The sequence below is a fragment of the Sciurus vulgaris genome (genome assembly GCF_902686455.1).
Source record: "Sciurus vulgaris genome assembly, chromosome: 17".
In the NCBI taxonomy this organism is placed as follows: Eukaryota; Metazoa; Chordata; class Mammalia; order Rodentia; family Sciuridae; genus Sciurus; species Sciurus vulgaris.
The window spans coordinates 41,965,943-41,985,749 of NC_136478.1; the positions used below are offsets into that span (position 1 = coordinate 41,965,943).

A 19,807-nucleotide genomic window follows, 5' to 3' on the forward strand; every position below is an offset into this window, starting at 1 on the left:
TTTATATCCTGGACATTTGGGGTATGATGAGACTTGGAGTCATGTTGAAACCTCTGAGCAGGCCACCTTGTTCCAGCCTGACGGGATGGCAATCGTGGCTTCCCATTTAGCTTTTGCTGACATGAGTCAGGTGGGGCTGCAGATTTTCCTGAGGTGTTGGCTGAAGTGGGGCACTCACTACATTTTCTGTCTTGCTGGTCTGCCCCTTCTTGGCTCTTTGGTCAGGGAAAATGGACTTTTCTTTTTTAAATTTGCCTGCACACATTGTTGTTGTCATTTTTGGTCATAGACTTTTCCAGCACCTAGTCCAGGATATGTGACACAAAAAAGTAAACCTGAAATACAGCATGCTGTGCTTGGGACTTCGGATCCTAAGTTGGTTTGCCTCTTCTCCCCATTTTCCATACTCTCCTTCTCCCTCCTGCCACAACTGTGGGACCCATTCTTGCTGGGAACTGAACCCAGGGGCATTAGAACACTGAGCTTCAAAACTATGTCCTCAGCCCTTTTTATTTTTAATATTGATTGATTGATTGATTGACTGATTGATTGAACTGGGGAATGACCCCAGGTGTGCTCTACTACCGAGCTACATCCCCAGCCCTTTTTATTTTGTATTTGGAGACAGGGTCTCACTAAATTGCCCAGATTGGCCTCAAATTTGCAATCCTCCCGCCTTAGCCTCCCAAATAGCTGGGGTTATAGTTGTGCACTACTGCACCAAGCTTCCATAGTTTTAGTATCTACTTTATAAATACTCCCTGGGGTTATTAGTTGTACTTAGCAGGATGAATAGGGAGAAGGGGAGAATAGGCTTTTTAGGGAGAACAATATCCCTATCTTGTCTGGAACTACAAGCATAACATAAGTACTTTCTCCAAACTTTTGTACAAGTGAAACAATATTTAGTGAGTATTGAAATTTAGTTGAAATTAGAATCCTGGAGAATAGGAGATAGTCTTGGTTTACACCTGAGTGAGTGTCAGCATTATGGAAAGTGCCTGTTGTCTACCTTGGTATATGCCAGGATGGTTCTTAGCTCACCAGGCAATGGGATTTGGAGAGGTTTACCCTGGACACTCCTGGGGAGCTGACATTTCTCTTTTGAACTTGCTCAGTGTATGCACTGCAATGAGCTGGAACAGGGCGTGAAACTCAGGCCTGAACTGTAGAAAACAGTTCGTTCAACTGTTTGTTCAGGTGAAACGATTGATTTTTATGATCCAAGCTGCTCAGGGATGCACAGTTTTATGGTCCAATTGAAAGCTGTTTTTAAGAGAAAATGAGAGTCAAAGGAAAAATAGTTTGAGGATCACAAACTAAACAAAAGGTGGCCAAATTCTGACAGATCTTTTTTCTTTCAAGAAGGGAAGACGTTTAAAATTGAGAACAAGCCAGGTGTGGTGGTGCAGGCCTGTAATCCCAGCAATGTGGGAGGCTGAGGCAGGTGGATTGCAAGTTCAAAGACAGCCTCAACAACTTAGGAAGGCCCTGTCTCAAAATAACAAAGGATGTGGCTTGGTGGTTTAGTGCCCCTGGGTTGAATAAGGTTAAATAATCCCTGGTACCAAAAAAAAAAAAAAAAAAAAAGGTCGGGGGAGAGGGCAGTGGGGTAGAGCAGTAGGGGAGTAAGGAGAGGAGTGGGTCAGGGGGAGATGAGGTGGGATGGAGGAGAAGGAGCCAAGGCTGGCTGGGTGCCAGGGGGAGAAAAGGAGAGGGAAGGAGGTAGGAGAAGACCTCTTTGTATGTACAATCCATATTTGAAAGACTATTAGCTACCAATGAAGACTTTCAACTGCTTTTTTTCCAAACCATATGAAGCTCTCGAATATCCAGTGCTTCTTAACTGAGGGCAATTTTGTTCCCCAGTAGGCACCGGTTGTCATAAATGAGTCCATCCCAGGCTGCAAAGGCCCCAGTATTTGTTTTTCCAATCCCAAAGAAGGAACCTAGAAGACTCAAGGGAGAGGGTTTTGACATTTTATTACTCCTTGGCAGTGGCAGACCAGGACATAATGGAGGGCCACACTGTGGCTACCACCTGAGGGAATTTATGGGATAGGATGCATGCCCACTCCGCAGGTGGAGTTCCTCAGATGTTTTACGAGTACATTCTTCCACTTTATAACCCAGGTCACTCTACTTTGATCCACAGGTGAAGATTAGACACAGGGAAGTGGCCAGCTTCCTCTCTCCATTTTCTTCCTGGTCACATTCTTTAGTCCTTCTTATCTCACTGCCCTGAACAACAAACTTTTTAAACTTTTTTATTTTTTTGAGAAAAAGGAAAAAGAAGGTTTATTGCTTTGCTAGCAAAGGAGTAACACAGGAGCTCCTGTCCCAAATGCTGTGAGTCTGCCCATCAGCAGGAGCAGGGGGCTTTTAAAGAGGTGATTCGGAGGTCCATTCCCCGTGTTCTCTGTTGGAGTTGTAAATCACTCGTTAATTTGGGAGATAGTCATTTCTGATATCTTCTGGTACCATCCCCAAAGTCTAGATACTTCATTCCTATGGTGGGTGTGTACTCAGGGACAGATAAATCTGCCTAGAATGGGGGAATAAAGGTAATCCTGTTTCCCCTGAGTTAGGGAGGGGGAGAAATTAGGGAGGAGCAGTTAGAGAGGAAAAGAAAGAAACATGTCCATTTAAAAATAAGCTGAACAACCCTCCCAGCCACTAGTGTTTACTCCAACAGGGAGCAAATGGCATCTAGTGGGCAGAGGCCAGAGATGTTGCTAAACATCCTACATAGGATGGGCCTCTACAGTAAAGAATTATCCAGCACAAAATGTTAATATTAGCCTGGTTGGGGAACCCTAGGATAGGGTGACAGTCTGAGAAATTCGTATCTGGATCATGGTAGACAGTGATTAAAGGAAGGACATCCATTTGCTCAGGAGATAAATGATGGTGTCCCCTCCTGACATTCCTACCCCCTTTAGGTACGTTTTCAGGTCCTCCCAGAGCAAACTACTAACATGTGCCTCATCTGTGTTTCAGGGCGCATGAAAACGCAATCTCCAACTGCTGTTTTACCTTCAGTGGCCACTTCCTGTGTTCCAGCTCTTGGGACAAAAACTTAAAAATATGGAATGTGCACACAGGGGAGTTTCGAAACCGAGGAGCCTGTGTGACTCTGATGCAGGGTCACGAAGGTTGCGTGAGCTCCTGCTGCTTTGCCAGAGATAGTGAGTGATTAGTACACAGGGGACTCTGTTCTGTGTGCTGGGCAAGGTTCTTCATGTTCCACTCGTATGGACTTTCCTAAAAACATAAAGAGAAGCAATTTCTTTTTTATTGAGTCCAGGGGTGGTTAACCACTGAGCCACATCCCCAGCAAACCCCTGCACTCATTTCTATTTTTTTTTTTTTTTTTTTTTTTTTTTGATACAGGGTCTCACTAAGTTGCTTAGCGCCTCGTGCTATGTTGCTGAGGCTGGTCTTGAACTTGTGGTCCTCTTGACTCAGATTTCTGAGCTGCTGGGATTACAGGTGTGTGTCACTGTGCCCAGCCAGAAGTGATTTCTAAGGATTCCAGCAGTGAGGGTGGATTTCTTTTTCCCATGAGGACAAGGCCCAAGTTTACAAATGCCAGAAACTCAGCCCAATATGGCTCAAACAACAGAAGACGCTTACTAACTTGTGTTATGCAAAGTCAAGAAGCAGGTCTGACTTCAGGCATGGATGTGTTCACAGGCTCAAACAACACTGTCAGGAATCCAATACCTCCACTCTCTCAACTCCTCTTTCCTCTTGTATTGATCTTTTCTCTCCAGGAGGCAAAGATGGTCTCTGGTGGTCCAGGCTCACCTGCTTCAGGTCACTGGCAATCCTGGAAGAAGAGAGACCCTCTCTTTCATGGTATCAGCACAAATCCCAAGGAAGACTCCCATTGGCTCAGCTTGGAACATATGCCTATCTCTGAACCAGTCATTTATCAAGAGATAAAAGACTGGGGCCAGATCTGGGTGACTTGTCTATCCCCAGAGCTAGAGGTTGTACTTTCTGAACCAAAAGACTAAGAATCGGTGAGGGGTGTTTTCCCACAGGAAGCTGGGGAGCGGTTGTCAGGTGAGGGGACAAGGAAGTGAACAGGGACAGTGACAGGAAGCTGCGGTGAGTCATGAAAGTACAACTTTGGCTAGACCCTAGGAGCCAAATGTGTGCTTTCCTATCCTAGTAAGGCTTGCTCTGTGTGTCTGGGGGCTGGGAAGGGGTCCAGCAAGTGTACACACAATCAGGGTCTGGCTTGAGAAATGCTAGGAACTGAACAACTTTCCCTCTTCAGAAGCATCTTATGTCTAAGTCAGACTCCTACTAGGAGGTGTCCCACCAGCTCTGTCTTTGGCTTTCTTGGATTCATAATCACATACAGTCAATTGTTACTATTTCAGATTCTGTTAATTTCACATTTACCTAGTCACTAAAGTTTATATGTGACCCTAAAATCAATACCCTTTTATTTTTTTTTTATTTTTAATTTTTTTTCGGCCGTACTGGGGATTGAACCCAGGGCCTTGTGCTTGGGAGGCAAGTAGTCTTCCAACTGAGCTATATCTTTAGCCCTCAATACCCTTTTGAGGTCACTCAGACATGTGCAGAGCAGTGAGAAACCTGAGTATGCACAAGGTGATGCTCTGCCTCCTTGGTGCAGCTCTCAAAGGAAAGTGTCCTTTTGTGGCTTATTGAGTGTCAATTTGTTTTTTCATTTTTGTGTCTTTTGTAAGCAATTTTGCTGTTTAAAATGCCTCTTGAGCATAGTGCTAAAGTGCTGTCTAATGTTCCTATGTGCAAGGATGTTTCTTATGAGGAAAACGTGTGTTGTGTATGCTTCATCAGGCATGAGTTACAGTGTTGTTGGCTGTGAGTTCAATGCTAATGAGTCAACCATATATATGTGTGTATATTATATACATATGAATAAAATAAGGTGTCTTTAGACAGCACATAAAATGAGGTTATGAATTGATTGATGGATGAAAATATTGTGATCAGAGGCTTGTAGAAACCCAACCCTGTATTGCCCCTAGGAGCAATGGTTCAATATGTGCTAATTCAGGGTTTGTAATAACTATGAAATGTAGCTGCAGTGAATAAGTGTGGGATATAATTGGCTGGAGGTCATTAAGCCACACCAGGAAGGGGTTTTAGTGTCATCAGAGTGAACCATGGTGGTGCCTCACAAATGCATCCTCAGCCTGCTTTGGCCTCACCGAGGAGGCCACACTTCGCTAGGGAAGATGATCCCCCACCCAAACTCTTTCATTTTGTGTTGCAGACTCTTTTCTCATTTCTGGAGGGTTCGACAAGTCTGTGGCTATTTGGGATGTAGGAGAAGGCTACCGGAAGCTGTCCTTGAAGGTACAAGTGCCAGCATTAGAGAGAGGATGCTTCATTTTGCTAGTCAATCCATGCTGGGTGCCAGAGTCTGGGGATACAGCAGTGAGACAGACTTAGGTGCCTCCTAATGGAGCTGATCCCTCTGTGGGGAAGGACAAACAAGGAACCACCAAAGGAATCAGCAGCAGCGATGAATGGAATGGGGAAACCACAACAGGGTGACATGATAGAAATAGGCTCCAGGAATTAACCGACCCTGGCTTAGCAGGGAGAGCTTCCCAGCGGAGGCTCTTAATCAAAGAACTGGATGGCAGGTATGCCTGGGTAAATGAGGATATTGAGGAAGGCAGATGGAACAGTAAATACAAAACCCCAGAGATTGGAAAGTTTCTAAGAACAATAGAAATTACTATGCAGAGGGATGAATTCCGTAATGAGGCATGCATTGAATGCTGTGGGGCTCCAAAATGAGAGTCATTTACTGAGTATTTTTGGCTGAAAGTTAGAGGAGACCCAACTCAAAGTGACTTTGTAATTAGGGGTATGTCATCTAACACAACAAGAACCCAGGATTGGTTCATTCAGTGCCCCCGTTCCAGGGGGCCCATACCCCTGGTTTCTGCATACTCCCTGACCTCACAATCTCATGACCACCTTTGGTTATGGATGCTTGCACCATGATTCTTCATCTCTCTGTCTCCAGCAACCCACATGTAGACTGGGCCATCTTGAGCAGCATGTGTCCAGGCCCCTGGGGCTGGTCTGTTTGAGCTCTCTCTAACTAGGATTTGGGGAGGCAAAGGGAGTTACACTGTAGCAAACAAACAGCTTAAAATTGAATGTTAAACCTCCCAGAGTTTAAAAATCCTTTTGTCCACTCTTAGGTTGTTCTAGCCTCTCTTCTCTCTTGCTGTTCCTTAACCCTCAAATTTCTGTCCTTCTGTTAGATGCAACAGTTTAACCTCTCCTGTTCCTTTGCCATCTCCCATGCTCTGTTGCCTAATCTTTCACCTCTTTCCAAAGGGAAAGGCCAGAGTATGATAACGATGCTGACACAGAGGCCTAACATCATGAAGCAACGGCACCTATCTCCTCTGAGCTCCTTTTTTTTTTTTTTTTTTTTTTTTTTAACCTGGGGAAGACAACTGACCATTTACTTACACTGCAGTCAATCAGTTTGTAGTTACTTGGAGTCAAGAGCTCCAAGTGGTGTTTCCTAGAACAAAGAATGCAAACAAAAACCCAGGACCAGATGGGTATACAAGCTTTCATTTCCTTCCCTTCTGCTAAACACCATAGAACTTCTTTGAAAAACACATGCAGTGCCATGATACACATACATATCACACGTCTTCATAGTTTGTGTTCCACCTTGAATATTGATGAAACCAGGCAGTACAATTAGTTGCTCTTAAATGTAAGGAACGTTGGGATATGGGCATTTTCCCTAGGTCCTTGTTAAATTTTTATTTTTCTTCAGGGTCATGAGGACTGGGTAATGGATGTTGCTATCAGCAACAACAAGAAATGGATCCTGTCTGCTTCAAAGGTAAAAGTGGCCAAGCTATGAGCGACTTAAAATATCTACCCTGTTAATGAGAATTGGTGACAGCAGGAGTGCTATTCCCAAGTATAAAATCCCCCAGCAGGCTCAGTCTGATGTCTGCTTCCAGGAGTTGCCTGGGAATGTGGAAATCTGCAAATGTGGAGACTTTCCAGGTATTTCTGTGTCTGTGCCATTGACATGTGAGTGTTGTTGGAGAAAGAGGCGAGGGCCCTGGAGGGCAACATGTGCTCATGGACAAGCCGCAGAGACCATGGGAGGTCCCAGGTGGGTCTTCCCTCCTTTCTGTCTACATCACAGTGTCTTGTGATTCCAGTGGCACATAACAGCTAGCCTTGGATTTCCCAAGGGCTGTCCTCCTAGTGGGAGTATAAGAGAAGTTAGGGCCCGCCTTGCCCCTCCACCTGTATCAAAGCATTCTCTGAGCTGGAGATCTCTGGGTCTATGAGACTATGCAAAAGACTCTGCCTAATGTTACCAACATTTTAGAGACTCAACTTGGATACAGACACACCAGACTAAAAACCTAATAATACAGTATGTAATAAAAATAATAATAAAATAAAATAAAAATAAAATAAAAATAATAATACAGTATGTAATAAAAATCGTATGCTGATGTGTTATTACTTTAATATAAAAATAGAAAAAGTGAATATTTACTTAAAATTGTTATTCTTTTTTTTTTTACTTTTCTGTTGCATGAATGCTATTATTTATAAAAAACAGGATTAGTTAATAATTTCAATTCGTAGTAATTAACAGTAGGGCTATTTAAATGAATATGTTAAAAATATAAAAATATTTTATAATGTTTCCTCCTATCCAAAGGTACAGCAATTTACTGTGACTTTTAAAAAAATCTTTATTGGATATTTAAATTTTGTGGAAATATTAATATATATGTATACTATATATGTGTGTGTATATATATATGTAAATATATATCTATTTTTTGAACCAGGGATTGAACCCAGCAGCACTTAACTATTGAGCCACATCCCCAGCCCATTTTATTTTTTATTAATTTAATTAAATTAATTAATTTATTTTTGATATTGTGTATTGAACCAGGGACACTTAACTATCCTAGCCCATTTTATTTATTTATTTATTTTTGAGACAAGGTCTTGCTAAGTTGCTTAGGGCCTCGTTAAGTTGCTGAAGCTAGCTTTGAACTTCTGATCCTCTTGCCTCAGCCTCCCAAGCCACGGGGATTATACGCATGCACCGCTGTGCCCAGCTATATATATATTCCTAAGATACATAGATACATGATTATTTTAAAAAGAGAACTTAAATACAATAGGACTAATTGAACAGATACTACTTACATTTTTTTAAAAAAATTTACAATGCCTTTATTTTTATTTATTTATTTTTAAATGTGGTGCTAAGGATCAAACCAGTGCCTCACACATGCTAGCCAAGCACTCTTCACTGAGCTACAACTCCAGCCCCACTACTTACATTTAATATTTAAAAAAACCTTATTCTGTGAAGCCAGCATCATCCTGATATTAAAATCTGAAAGAAAAGAAACTTATAGGTACATTTGTAGGCTCTATTATTGCATATTTTAAAAGATAGATGTAAGATGTAAGACTTTTGAAAAAAGAGAACATAAATATAACTGAACTGATTAAACAGATACTTATATCTAGTATAAAACTAAATTCTATGAGGTCACCATTACTCTGATACCAAAACAATATAAATACATCACTGAAAAATTACAGATCAATATCCTTTATGAATATAGAAGCAAAATATTAGCAAATAAAACCATTATTTCCCATTCCCAGGAATACAAGTATAGCTCAATATAACTTCAATTAATATAATATATAACATTAACAAAACAAGGTGGAAACCTCACACGATCATTTCAAATGACACAGAAAAGGCATTTGAAAAATCCAAAACCCATCTATGATTTAAAAAAGTCTCAGAAAGCTGAAGCAAATTAAAGAATACCTAAGTAAATGGAAGACATCCTCCATTCATGGACACAAAGACTTAACATTCGGGTAGAAGTCTGCTACCCAAAGTGATTTCCAGATCCAGTGCAACCACTATCAAGGTTCTAAGTTGTTTTCACAAAAATGGCAAAGCCAATCTTCAAGTTCTTAAGGAATTGAAGGGTCCCTGAATATCCAAACCATCTTGAAGAAGAAAAGAAGGAGGAGGAGGAAGAGAAAGAGGAGAAAGGAAGAGTGGAAGACTCACTCTTCTTGACTTCAACATTAACCACAGATCTAGTCCTTAAAAGTATGGTACCGCTGCGTGTGGTGGTGCAGGCCTGTAATCCCAGCGGGTTGGGAGTTGAGGAAAGAGGATCACAAGTTCAAAGCCAGCCCCTTGCGCTGAGCAACTCAGTGAGACCCTGTCTCTAAATAAAATACAAAATAGGGCTGGGGATGTGACTCAATGGTTGAGTGCCCCAACATTCCTTCAAAGAAGATTAAACTACTGACCAATAAACACACAAAAAGGTGCTCAACATCAGCGATCAATAGGGAAATCTCAGTCAAAACTACAGTGGACAGCACTTCATATCTTCTACAAAGTTTATCATCAAAGCCATGGAAAATAACCGTGTTGGCACGGACGTGGAGAGACTGGAACACCTGTGCTTTGCCGATGGGAACATCAAATAGCATAACTGCATGGAAAACAGTTTGGCAGTTTCTCAGAAGGTCAGATATAGAACTAAACTACCACATGATGCAGCAATTCCACTTCAGGGTATATATTCAAAAGAATTGAAAGTAGAGACTCAAGAAGATACTTGTACACCTAAGTTCATAGCTGCATTATTCACTGTAGCTAAAAGGTTGAAGCAAGTGTCTATCAATGAATGAATGAATGGATGAGTAAAATGTGGCATGTACATAAGATGGAATATTATTTGACCATAAAAAGGAAGGAAATTTGGGCATTCTGCAACCTTGATGAACCTTGAAGACATGATGCTGAATGAACTGAGCCAGTCACAAAGGACAAATTCTGTCTGAATGCACTTACGTGAGGGACCTAGAGTTGTTACATTCATAAAGACAGAAGGTAGAATGGTGTTTGCCGCGCACTAGAGGGAGTGGTGAGGGGAAGGTATTATTTAATTGGTAGTGGAGTTTCTGTTGGGAATGATGAAAAACCTGTGATCATAGTGGTGATGGTAACACAAGATTGTGAATGCATTTAATGTCACTGAAGTGCACACTTAACGAATGAGTGAGACCATAATATTATATACATTGTACCATAATAAACCCAATAATGACATGTTTATTTCTGACTATTATGGTTTAGATGTGGTGCCCCCCAAAAACTAACATGTAAGACAATACAAGAAGGTTTGAAGGAGAAATGATTGGATTGTGAGAATCTTAACCCAATTAGTGAGTTAATTCCCTGATAGGGATTAATTGAGTGGTAACTGAAATGGTAGGGTGCGGCTGGAGAAGGTGGGAATTAGGGTGTGGCTTTGGGAAATATGTATTTGTATCTAGCAAGTGGGGTCTCTCTCTGCTTCCTGATAACCATGATGTGAGCTGCTTTCTTCCACCACCCTCTCCTGCCATGATGTTCAGCCTCACCTCAAGACCTGAGGAATGGAGCTGGCCTTCTATGGACTAAGACCTCTAAAACTGTGAGCCCTCAAATAAACTTCTCCATGATTGTGCTGGTCAGATCATTTAGTCACAGCAGCAAAAAAGATGTTTAAAACATTGACCTTAATATAGCAGGATGTTTTTTATTTCTTTTTAAATAAGACTTCTTTGAACTGCCTGCAGTCTTTAGGATATCCTTCTTCTTTTTATTTTTTATTTTTGTAGTAGGGATTGAACCCAGGGCTGCTCTACCACCTCAACCCTTTTTTTATTTTTTTATTTTGAGACAGGGTCTCACTAAGTTGCTTAGGGCCTTATTAAATTGCTAAGGCTGGTCTTGAACTTGCAATCTTCCTGCCTCAGCCTCCCAAATCACTGGGACAATAGGTGTGCACCACCATGCCCAGCGAGGACATTCTTTTCTTTTATGAAGAGGTAAAACTTATCAAACATCAAATTCTTGCAGCTCGGTTCTTATCAATTCCACATTACAGCAATTCCAGGACATCAAGCTAAATATTCTCCCAACAAAAGCATTTGTATATGGAATACTTAGGAATTTCTTACTAGCAACAGGAGGTTTTTCAGCTTTGTAGGAATTAATTTCCAGCTCTCCAAAAACATCCAAGTGTACTAAGTTTACAGGCTTGTTTTAATAGACCAAGTATTTGTCATTCAGTTCCTTCGCCCCCATATATTCATCATGGACTGCACCTATCTATAAGGTCCATTATCTTTAAACACTGGGTATAATCATAATTTAGATGGTTCTAAAGCACAGAGGTAATTTGAACTTGTGATATGTTAGTTGGATTCCAAATAAGTTATAGTATGTTTTTCAAAAAATGAGTAACTTTTCACTGTGTAATTTTTGTCATAACCTGCATCTAACACTGAACAATTCAGGTGCACCCCCCCGTTTTTTTTTTGACTCATGATGTTCTCTTCAAAGATCATCAAACAGTACATAAATGTGTTCTAGTTATTCTTTTCATCCTTGATGTATTTCAAAATTAGGTAACATTCTTTTTCTATACCTTAGAAATATGATTTTGCAGTAAGTCATCATTCTAACATCATTCAGTGGCTAGAAATGATAACAGCCATGGTGTAGGTACATGTTTAAAGGAGATGTCTCCTTCCATTTCTATAATCAACAACTTCACATATTGAGGGAGGTGGAAAGTACCCCAAACTCTTATTATGAAAGACCCAACATTATAGGTAAATAAATTGTACTCCTTTTAAGGAATGTGTTATGTAAGGTGTGCTGGCCATTTAGTTTTTCATTTACTTTCATAAAAAGTTTATAGAATGAACAGAGCTTGCCAAACTTCACTGAATATGCAGATAAATGAGTAAAGTTTGGTTTGTATTTAGATAAATATCAACATGCATTTATTTTTATTTTTTATTTTATTTTTATTTTTTATTTTATTTTTATTTTTTATTTTATTTTTATTTTTTTTTGCAGATTCTTTAAAATCTTCATAGAAGCCAAACAGTGACTCAGGAGGTTGAGGCAGGGGGAATCACAAGTTCAAGACCAGCCTCTGCAACTTAGTGAGACCCTGTCTCAAAAAATAAAAAGGACTGGGGATGTGGCTCAGTGGTAAAGTGCCCCTGGATTCAATCCCCAGTACCAAAAAAAAAAAAAAAAAAAAAAAAAAAAATCTTTATGGAAATCCAGGAGAGAATCTAAAACTCCAGCTTTGGAATCAAAGTATCTAGGAACTATGGGGAACATTTTTTTTTTTTTTTTTGGTCATGATTTGACAGACGGTTGACAGACGGTTTGATGTGAGGAAACTGTGATTGTGGTTGAAATCTGACAGCTCTACACTGCAAGGGGCCGGTGTTTCCTTATAGGACATTTAGTTGCAACTGCTGACTTAGGAAATGTAACATTACTCAGTATATTAAGGTTTTTTGTTTGTTTGTTTGTTTTGCTGCTATAACAAATTACCAGAGATGGCACTGTCTAAACATTAAACAACACAAATTTAATCTTTAATCATTCTGTAGGATAGAGGTCCAACAAAGGGTCACTGGGCTAAAATCAAGGTGTCAACAAAACAGCATTCCTTTCTGGAATTGTTAACTAAAGTTCGTAGTTTATATTGTTTCACTCTGTGTTGTATGATCTATGAGTTTTGCCATGTACCCACGACTAGGTAGCACACAGAATGGGTTCACTATCCTAAAAATCTCTCCTCCTCTGCCCCAGAACTCCCAACAGCTCTTTTTACTGTCTATAGTTTTTCCCTTTCCCAAAATATCATATAGTTGGAATGATGTAGTCTGTAACCTTTTCACATTTGCTTCTTTGGCTCAGTAAGGTGCATTTAAGGTTCCTCTGTGTCTTTCTGTGGCTTGACAGCATGTTTCTTTTGGCCATTCAATGGTACTCCATTTTAAGAATGTACTGAAGGGTTATGGAAAATAATATTCCTACAAGACAGTTCCCCAAGAAAAACGGAGGGACAGTGTGGCTTGGGAGGAGGGGCTTACATGTACTACAGGCTTTTTTGTGACAGCTGGTTTACTGTTTAACCTGTTTTAGGATAGGACCATGAGACTATGGAATATCGAAAACATCGACCAAGTTCCTTTGGTAATTGAGAACAAAAAGGCCATGGGCATACGGGTGAAACAGGTTGGTATTGGGTAAAATTAAGCTCAGTGAAGATGTTCATTGTGCCTATACAGTTTAATTTATTCTTTGAGCAAACATTTATTGGGCAACTGGGGAAATAACCGTGGACACACAGTGAATATCTTGCTGCGTGGGAACTTAAATTCTCAAAGAGATACAAGAAACTTATGTAGTAAGACACGTGGCGATTTATAATTTGAAGATAAATGACATAGGAAAAAATGGGAGAGCTGGGAGTGACAATATTTCAAAGGGTAGGTGTCTCTGAGAAGGTGACAGGTGTGCAGATTGGATGGTGTCAAGGGAGAGAACTGGGTGGATATGTAGGGGAAGGATTTCCCAGCAGTGGAACAGCCAGTGCAGGGCCCCCCCAAGGCAGGAGGAGTGGAGTGAATGGGGCCTGGAGGAGATGGGCCCGAGGGAGTGCTAGACAGTGGAGAAATGGCTGGACACACAGCTGGACTGCATAAGTCTCCTACATTCCACCTGCAGACCCCCAGTTCTCTGTTTCCCATGCAAGAGGCTCAGGAGCCCATGTTTCTCTAGTGCAAGTGCTTGGTGGTGGTGGGGCCCATGTTATGATACACCAGGCTCAGCAAGGGCCAGCCACACAGGCAGAAGATGTGCCCCTCTACCACCAAGCTCTCGGAAATTCTGGCTGGCAGAGCTAGATGGGATGGCATGTGCCTATAATCCCAGCAGTTCAGCAGGTTGAGGCAGGCGGATTGCACAGTCGAGGCCAGCCTCAGTAACTTAGTGAGGCCCTAAGCAACCTAGTGAGACCATGTCTCAAAAATTTTTTTTTAAAAAGGGCTGGGGATATAGTTTATTTGTAAAGCACCACTGGGTTCAATTCCAGTACAAATTAAAAAAAAAAAAATTCTGGTGCTGCTTCTGAGACTGGCTAATATGTGAGCAGTGTTGCAGGGCCAGGAGGTGAGAGATGGGATCCACATGGAACTTGTCTTTGTGGCCAGCTAGTCCTCAAGGCCTTTGTGACCATGTTAGTCCTTAGAACCTGGAAGCTGACTAGCTACAAAGCAGTGATTGTCCCTGTCCCTTATCTGCAACCTGTCCTGGAACTGCCCCCTCTGGGAGCCTTGTTATTTTTGGAGTTAGACCCATGGAGTCTCTTCCATGAGATTCAGAGCTGCTGAAGAAGGTAGGTGAAGGATCAAATATTTTTCTTGCAAAAGAAGAAAGACACCTTCAGGTGAAGCTGTAGCTAAGATGAACCCACTGCACTTGACTTGCTCTGAATCAACAGGAGGAACTTCAGAGGCAGATTTTCCAAAAGGCCTGTCCAGGGCAGGATCTGTCCAGTTCCTCCAGCTTGCCAGAGTGCTGGCAAGAGGGGCAAAAGCACAGGGGCCTGGAGTGCAGGACAGGGGAATGCTACTGTGCAGGCTTGTCCCAAGGGGACTGTGCTGGGGTGGGAATCACTGATTGGTCTCTGCCATGGCCTAAGAGTCCCCACCCTTTTGTCACTGCCCACTCATTAGTGGGCTATGGAAGATGTGGTGAGCTGTGTCATCCGCATCCACCACTCTACATGTTTTGCTCAGGAAGAGGTTCAGGACAGAAGAGGATGCTCAGCACCTGTGTCAGTCTAGTTGAGAGTCCTGTTTTGATCAGCAATCTTGTCTGTTTGCTTCTTGTGGTTCTGTAAAAGTCAAGTGTTCCCTAGCATGTCAGGGAGTTAGGACAGCCCCTTTTCCTACAATTCTCTTCACAGAGCACTAGACAGGCTGGGACACCTGCAATTGTCTTCCCCCACTGCCCAGTGGTTTGCCACTTCTGCCCTCAGGGCCCTCACCACAGGGGACATGAGCTGGCAGTAGCTGCTTAGCTTGAGGATGGGGGGCAGGGATGGGAGCAGAAGCCCATGTGTGTTCCCACTCAGTGGCCTGGAGTCTCCTCTGTTAGGTTAGAGGCTCCTGAGAGGGAAGCCCTTACCTCAGCCCAGCCCAAGTTAGCCAGATGAGGAGGGAAGATTCCAATTTAATGCCTTAATCCTCTCTGACTAGCACCTCCTTTCTACTCTTAAAATGTCATGTTAGTGTGAAGGATGTGACAGACCATTCTCCACCTTGGAAAGTGACAGTGCTTTGGAAATAGTCACCAAATGCATCTTCTTCCGGAGAGATCCAACGGACTTGCCAGCAGAGTCTTCATCATCATTGGACACTGAGAACGATGAGGACTGACAGCTACTTTGAATGACTTGATCATGGGCACCTGTCATTCAGGTTGCAGGGCTCTCTGCAGGGATCTTCTCAGGGTCCCTCTGCAGCTGAGTGGGGCTGTCAGACTCGGGCAGGGGCCAACCCCTGGCTGGGGTCTCAGTACAATGCCACCTCCTCAGCTCCACAGCATCCTCGGGGGGTGAACACGTCTGCGTTCATGCAGAATAAATCTAGATTCCTTTGGAAAACAAGTGTGCATATGAATTGTAGAAGCAGTTTTGCTATTTCTAAGCTTCACGTCATGGCGTTCATTTCGTCTCATTTTGGGGATGCATTATGGACTCATCTTCTGGAGTCTGGAGCTGCTCTGTAAAGTGGCCCCTAGACTGGCATCAGCATTTCCTGAGGATGGGTTTGTCAAATGAACAAGATGTTGTGGGCCCTTCGGTGGATGAGGATGGCAAGGCAATGTGGCTTATATGGTTTGACTGTGGTTTGTTCCTCAGAGTTCATATCCTGGAAGCTTGGTTCCAATGTGATGGTATTGGGAGGTGGTACAACTTTTATAAGGTGGGGCCCAGTGGGAGATGATAAAGTCATGGGGCACACCCTGGGAAGGTAATCAGTACCTGCCTCTGAGAGTGGGTTAGATATCAGGGGACTGGATTAGTTACCTCAAGAGCTAAAAGTTAGGCCACCCCATGAGTTTGGTTTCTTCTATATGTGCTACTTGTTCTCACATGTGCTCCTGTCATGTGATGCCATCTGCCATGTTATGATACCATATGAAGCACTAATCAGATGTCACTGGGTGATCTTGAACTTCCCTGCCTCTAGAACCATGAGCTTAATAACATTTTTTTGTCCATTAAAGTACCCAGACTCAGGTATTTTGCTATAGTAACACAAAACCAACTAAGACAGTGGCTCATGCTCCCAAATGGCCACTTGCCCAGAGCAGAGGAAGGCTGGAATAGGCAAGAGGTGGTGGTGGCATTTCCATCACAGAAACAGGATGTTTCATGGTCTCTCCCCCAGACTTCTCAATTTCCAGAATGCCCAAGCATATGTGCAGTTGTTTTCCTGCTTTCACTGAATATTGTAGGACACGGATCAATCCACGAAGAGTGACGTTTTCAGTTAAAAAATGTGAAGATTCCCCTGTTCCATTTGGTGAGCCTCACATGATTTTTGCCCAGTATCATTAATATGCTCTGTGCTCCATTTTAGAAACTTGATTGCAGGACTGATTTACAGTCTCCATTGTTTGACATTCAAAGATTCCGTGTATTAGCACAATAACTGGAGAATCATTTAGGCTGGCTCCATGCTTGGTGCCTTCCCTGTCAGTCACAGAAGGGGTTATTGCTCTGATTCAAGTTGGTGGTTTAGTTTATCCACTAATTTACAAGGAATGATGTATGAACTTGTCAAAACTTCACTTAAGACACCTTCCCAGCAAGTGACCTCCCTCCTCCAGATGTTCTGGGGCCTTCTCACACGTGAAGACACTCATAGATGTAGTCATCACTGTGCCTGTGGAGAACAGCTAGACAGCATACATGCCCCTGCCCCCACTGATGGGCACCTAGGTTGGTATTACAAATTATACTGGGGCGCAAAGCAGGAGGCAGAGGCAGAGGCAAAGGTTTGAAGGGGCCGGGGCGCTCGGTTGAGGCCACCGCTGGGATTCGAACCCAGGATCTCCTGTTTACTAGACAGGCGCACGAGTTTTTTTGTGTGAACTCCACAGTTCGGCGGCTGCCTCTTCTACGCAATAGCAGTGATGGACTTTGTTGTGACCCAAAGGCCCTCTGAAAAGTGCTGGGACAAGTGGTATGCCTGAGGGAGGAGACCCCGGAGGAGCACGTGGGGAGCCAGGGTGGGGAGGGCTCCTACCTGCCCTGATCTGGCCGTGGAAACCTTCCCACACAGGGTGCTGATAGCCTTAGTGCCCTGGGACGCTACCATGACTCCGGAAGAAGCGGCCCAAATGAAGTTACGGGCCCCCGGGGCTGGCAGGGACGGCGGCCTGCTCCGGCTGAGGGCGTGGTGCTGGTGGGTCCCGAGCTCAGAGGGTCGAGGTGCAGCGGCCCCGCCGCGCTGGCGGGTCCGGGGTTCTCCGGAGACTGCAGGGGCTCCCCCGAGCCACTTCTGGCGCGCAAAAAGCGCAGACCTAGATCGAGGACCCCACAAAGGTACAGGTATTCAGGTTCTCCGCCGAGGAGACGCTGCCAGGACCGAAACGTCCGGCCCGCTCGGCCCCCACACACCTGTGGTGGTCGCGTTCCCTTAGGGTGTGCCATCAAGCGTGTGCACCACGCATGCGCCCACATCCGGCTTCCTCGCCGCCTGAGACTCAAACACCAAAAAGCCTCTGCGCACGCGCACGGCTCATGGCGTTACTAGAGATGGGGAATAGTTTCTCGCGCTGCCTGTACGGGCGGCGCCGTGGCTTAGTTGGTTAAAGCGCCTGTCTAGTAAACAGGAGATCCTGGGTTCGAATCCCAGCGGTGCCTCAACCGAGCGTCCAAGCTCTTCCAAACCACTTTTGCCTCTGCCTCTCCTGCTTTACGCCCCAACCCAACCACCCTTCCCTCCGGGGGCGTGAGGACAACCCTGAGAGACCTTTTTAGCCCGGTCCCTAGCTGGTGGCGGAGCGTGGCGTCAGGGCCCGGTGCTGGTCTAGACCTGAACGGCTTCAGAGTCCGCTTTCCCGTGTCCCCGAGAGCTCGGGGCGTGGGCGTTGCGGGGGTCCAGGCAGACCTTGCGGGCCGGCGGGTGGCTCACGCTTTCTCGGGGCTGCATTTTTGGGCGTGGGGTCGTCCCTCTCGCTTTTGCCTCTCCCGCACGCCAGGAAGTTGCTACGGTGCTTAGCTGAGCCTTCCAAAAGACTCCTGATTCCCCTTCTCCAGCCATCCACGCATCATAAAGTCTGTTGTATATCTTTGAGACCTAGCGAGGCCAAGTGTGGTCCAAACGCGAGGCCCGCAGGGTCGAGTCCACCAGTGTGACAGTTTGCGGAATGCATTAAAACTCCAGGCGAGGGAAGATCAAAGGGGACTCAGCCTACTTCAGAGGGCCAGTGTGGGGACGAACCCTATGGTTGCTGATTGCTGTGCTGAGGCCCTGGAAATCAATACACATGCACTTGGGGACCTACTCCAGAGCAATTGCATCCAGGACTTTGGTGGTGGAGGTGAGGGACGCATTGGGGTTTTAAAAAAGTTCCTCAGGAATTCATATAGCTCAGACGGTTGCAGTGAGCTGCAGAAGTTGCAGACGTGGCACGAGGCTGTATGCTAAATGCAGAGGCTCCTCTGCTTACAGGAAGGTTACACCTGTAAATTGTCTTATCGCAAGTAAGCTTAACCTTATCCATCATCATAGCTTAACTTCGTTTCCTCCGAACACTTAAATCAGCCTACAGCTGGGCAAAATGGTAAGGATGAAAAATCTTAACTTGAACTATTGTTAATCAGGACCTTCTGTAATCAAATTTGCCTGCTCCAGAAGTAGTTCCTCTTTCTGCCTCTATTACAGGTCTGGGTTTGCTGTTCATTGTTTTTTCTTGTTGTGTTTGATTGATGTTGCCAAGGAAAATTTGTCAGGATTATTTTGAGCCTTTGTAGTGTTGATAGGAACATCTAATCAGTGATAAATTTGTTGGAAACTGGACTGGGGCCATTGTGGAGCTGGATATTTCCAGTTGGTTTTTATTCCTAAACTGAGCTGTGTAGGCACAGTTTTGAACATTGCCTGTTAGGTGGCGGAAAGGAGGTGTTGGTTGGGCTGTGAGTCTGGGATTTAGGAAGGGTCAACTAAAGAAAAGCATTTGTGAATCAAGGAATGAGTATGCAGCAGATGACTTTGAAGTCACCTAATGAAATAAGTATCCCTGGGCAGTAAGCAAAGCCAAAAAAAGATGAATGGGCTAGTGTGAAGCTGATCCTTCTTTCTGTTCCTTAAAAATGGCTAGATATTCCGGGCCTTTGCATGTGCTGTGCCAAGTGTCTGGAATGCTGTTTCCAGTGCCCTCTGCAGGAATGGGTCCTTCTCATTTCTAATTTTTCAGTGTGTCACCCCTTTGGGAAGCCTCCCCTCACTATCTCCCAGGTCAGCTTCCAGTATAGCAAACTGCTTATTTCCTTCACAGAATTTCTTCATATGCTTCAACTAAAATAACCCATCACAACAGACCAAATGCAAGAACAGATAGACAGTCCAGCTGCCTTCTGTGAAACCCATCATAAAAGAGCTTTGCATTGTGTTCATGTACAAGTGTGTCACAGAGTCCCACTGCTATGTATAATTATGGTGCATCAATAAGAAAATTAAAAAGGGCTTTGCAACAAAGCAAAACGATGCCTTCTCATTAAATTTTTTTTTTGCAAATAGTTTCATGCAAGTGTTATTGTATTAACATGTAACCTGCTTATTGTTATTT

The 19,807-nt window shown here is 43.7% G+C and overlaps 1 protein-coding gene across 1 annotated transcript in view; it reads left to right on the top strand.

The window, feature by feature from the left end:
- WDR88 (WD repeat domain 88) overlaps positions 1-15,974 on the top strand; it is a 35,097-nt gene extending 19,123 nt beyond the window's left edge. Inside the window, exons 7-11 of the mRNA XM_079118677.1 lie at positions 3,001-3,188; positions 5,279-5,361; positions 6,821-6,889; positions 13,082-13,174; positions 15,235-15,974. Coding sequence (XP_078974803.1) covers positions 3,001-3,188; positions 5,279-5,361; positions 6,821-6,889; positions 13,082-13,174; positions 15,235-15,381 — 580 coding nt within the window. The 3' untranslated portion in view covers positions 15,382-15,974. The remainder of the gene's footprint in view (positions 1-3,000; positions 3,189-5,278; positions 5,362-6,820; positions 6,890-13,081; positions 13,175-15,234) is intronic.
- Positions 15,975-19,807: the final 3,833 nt, after the last annotated feature.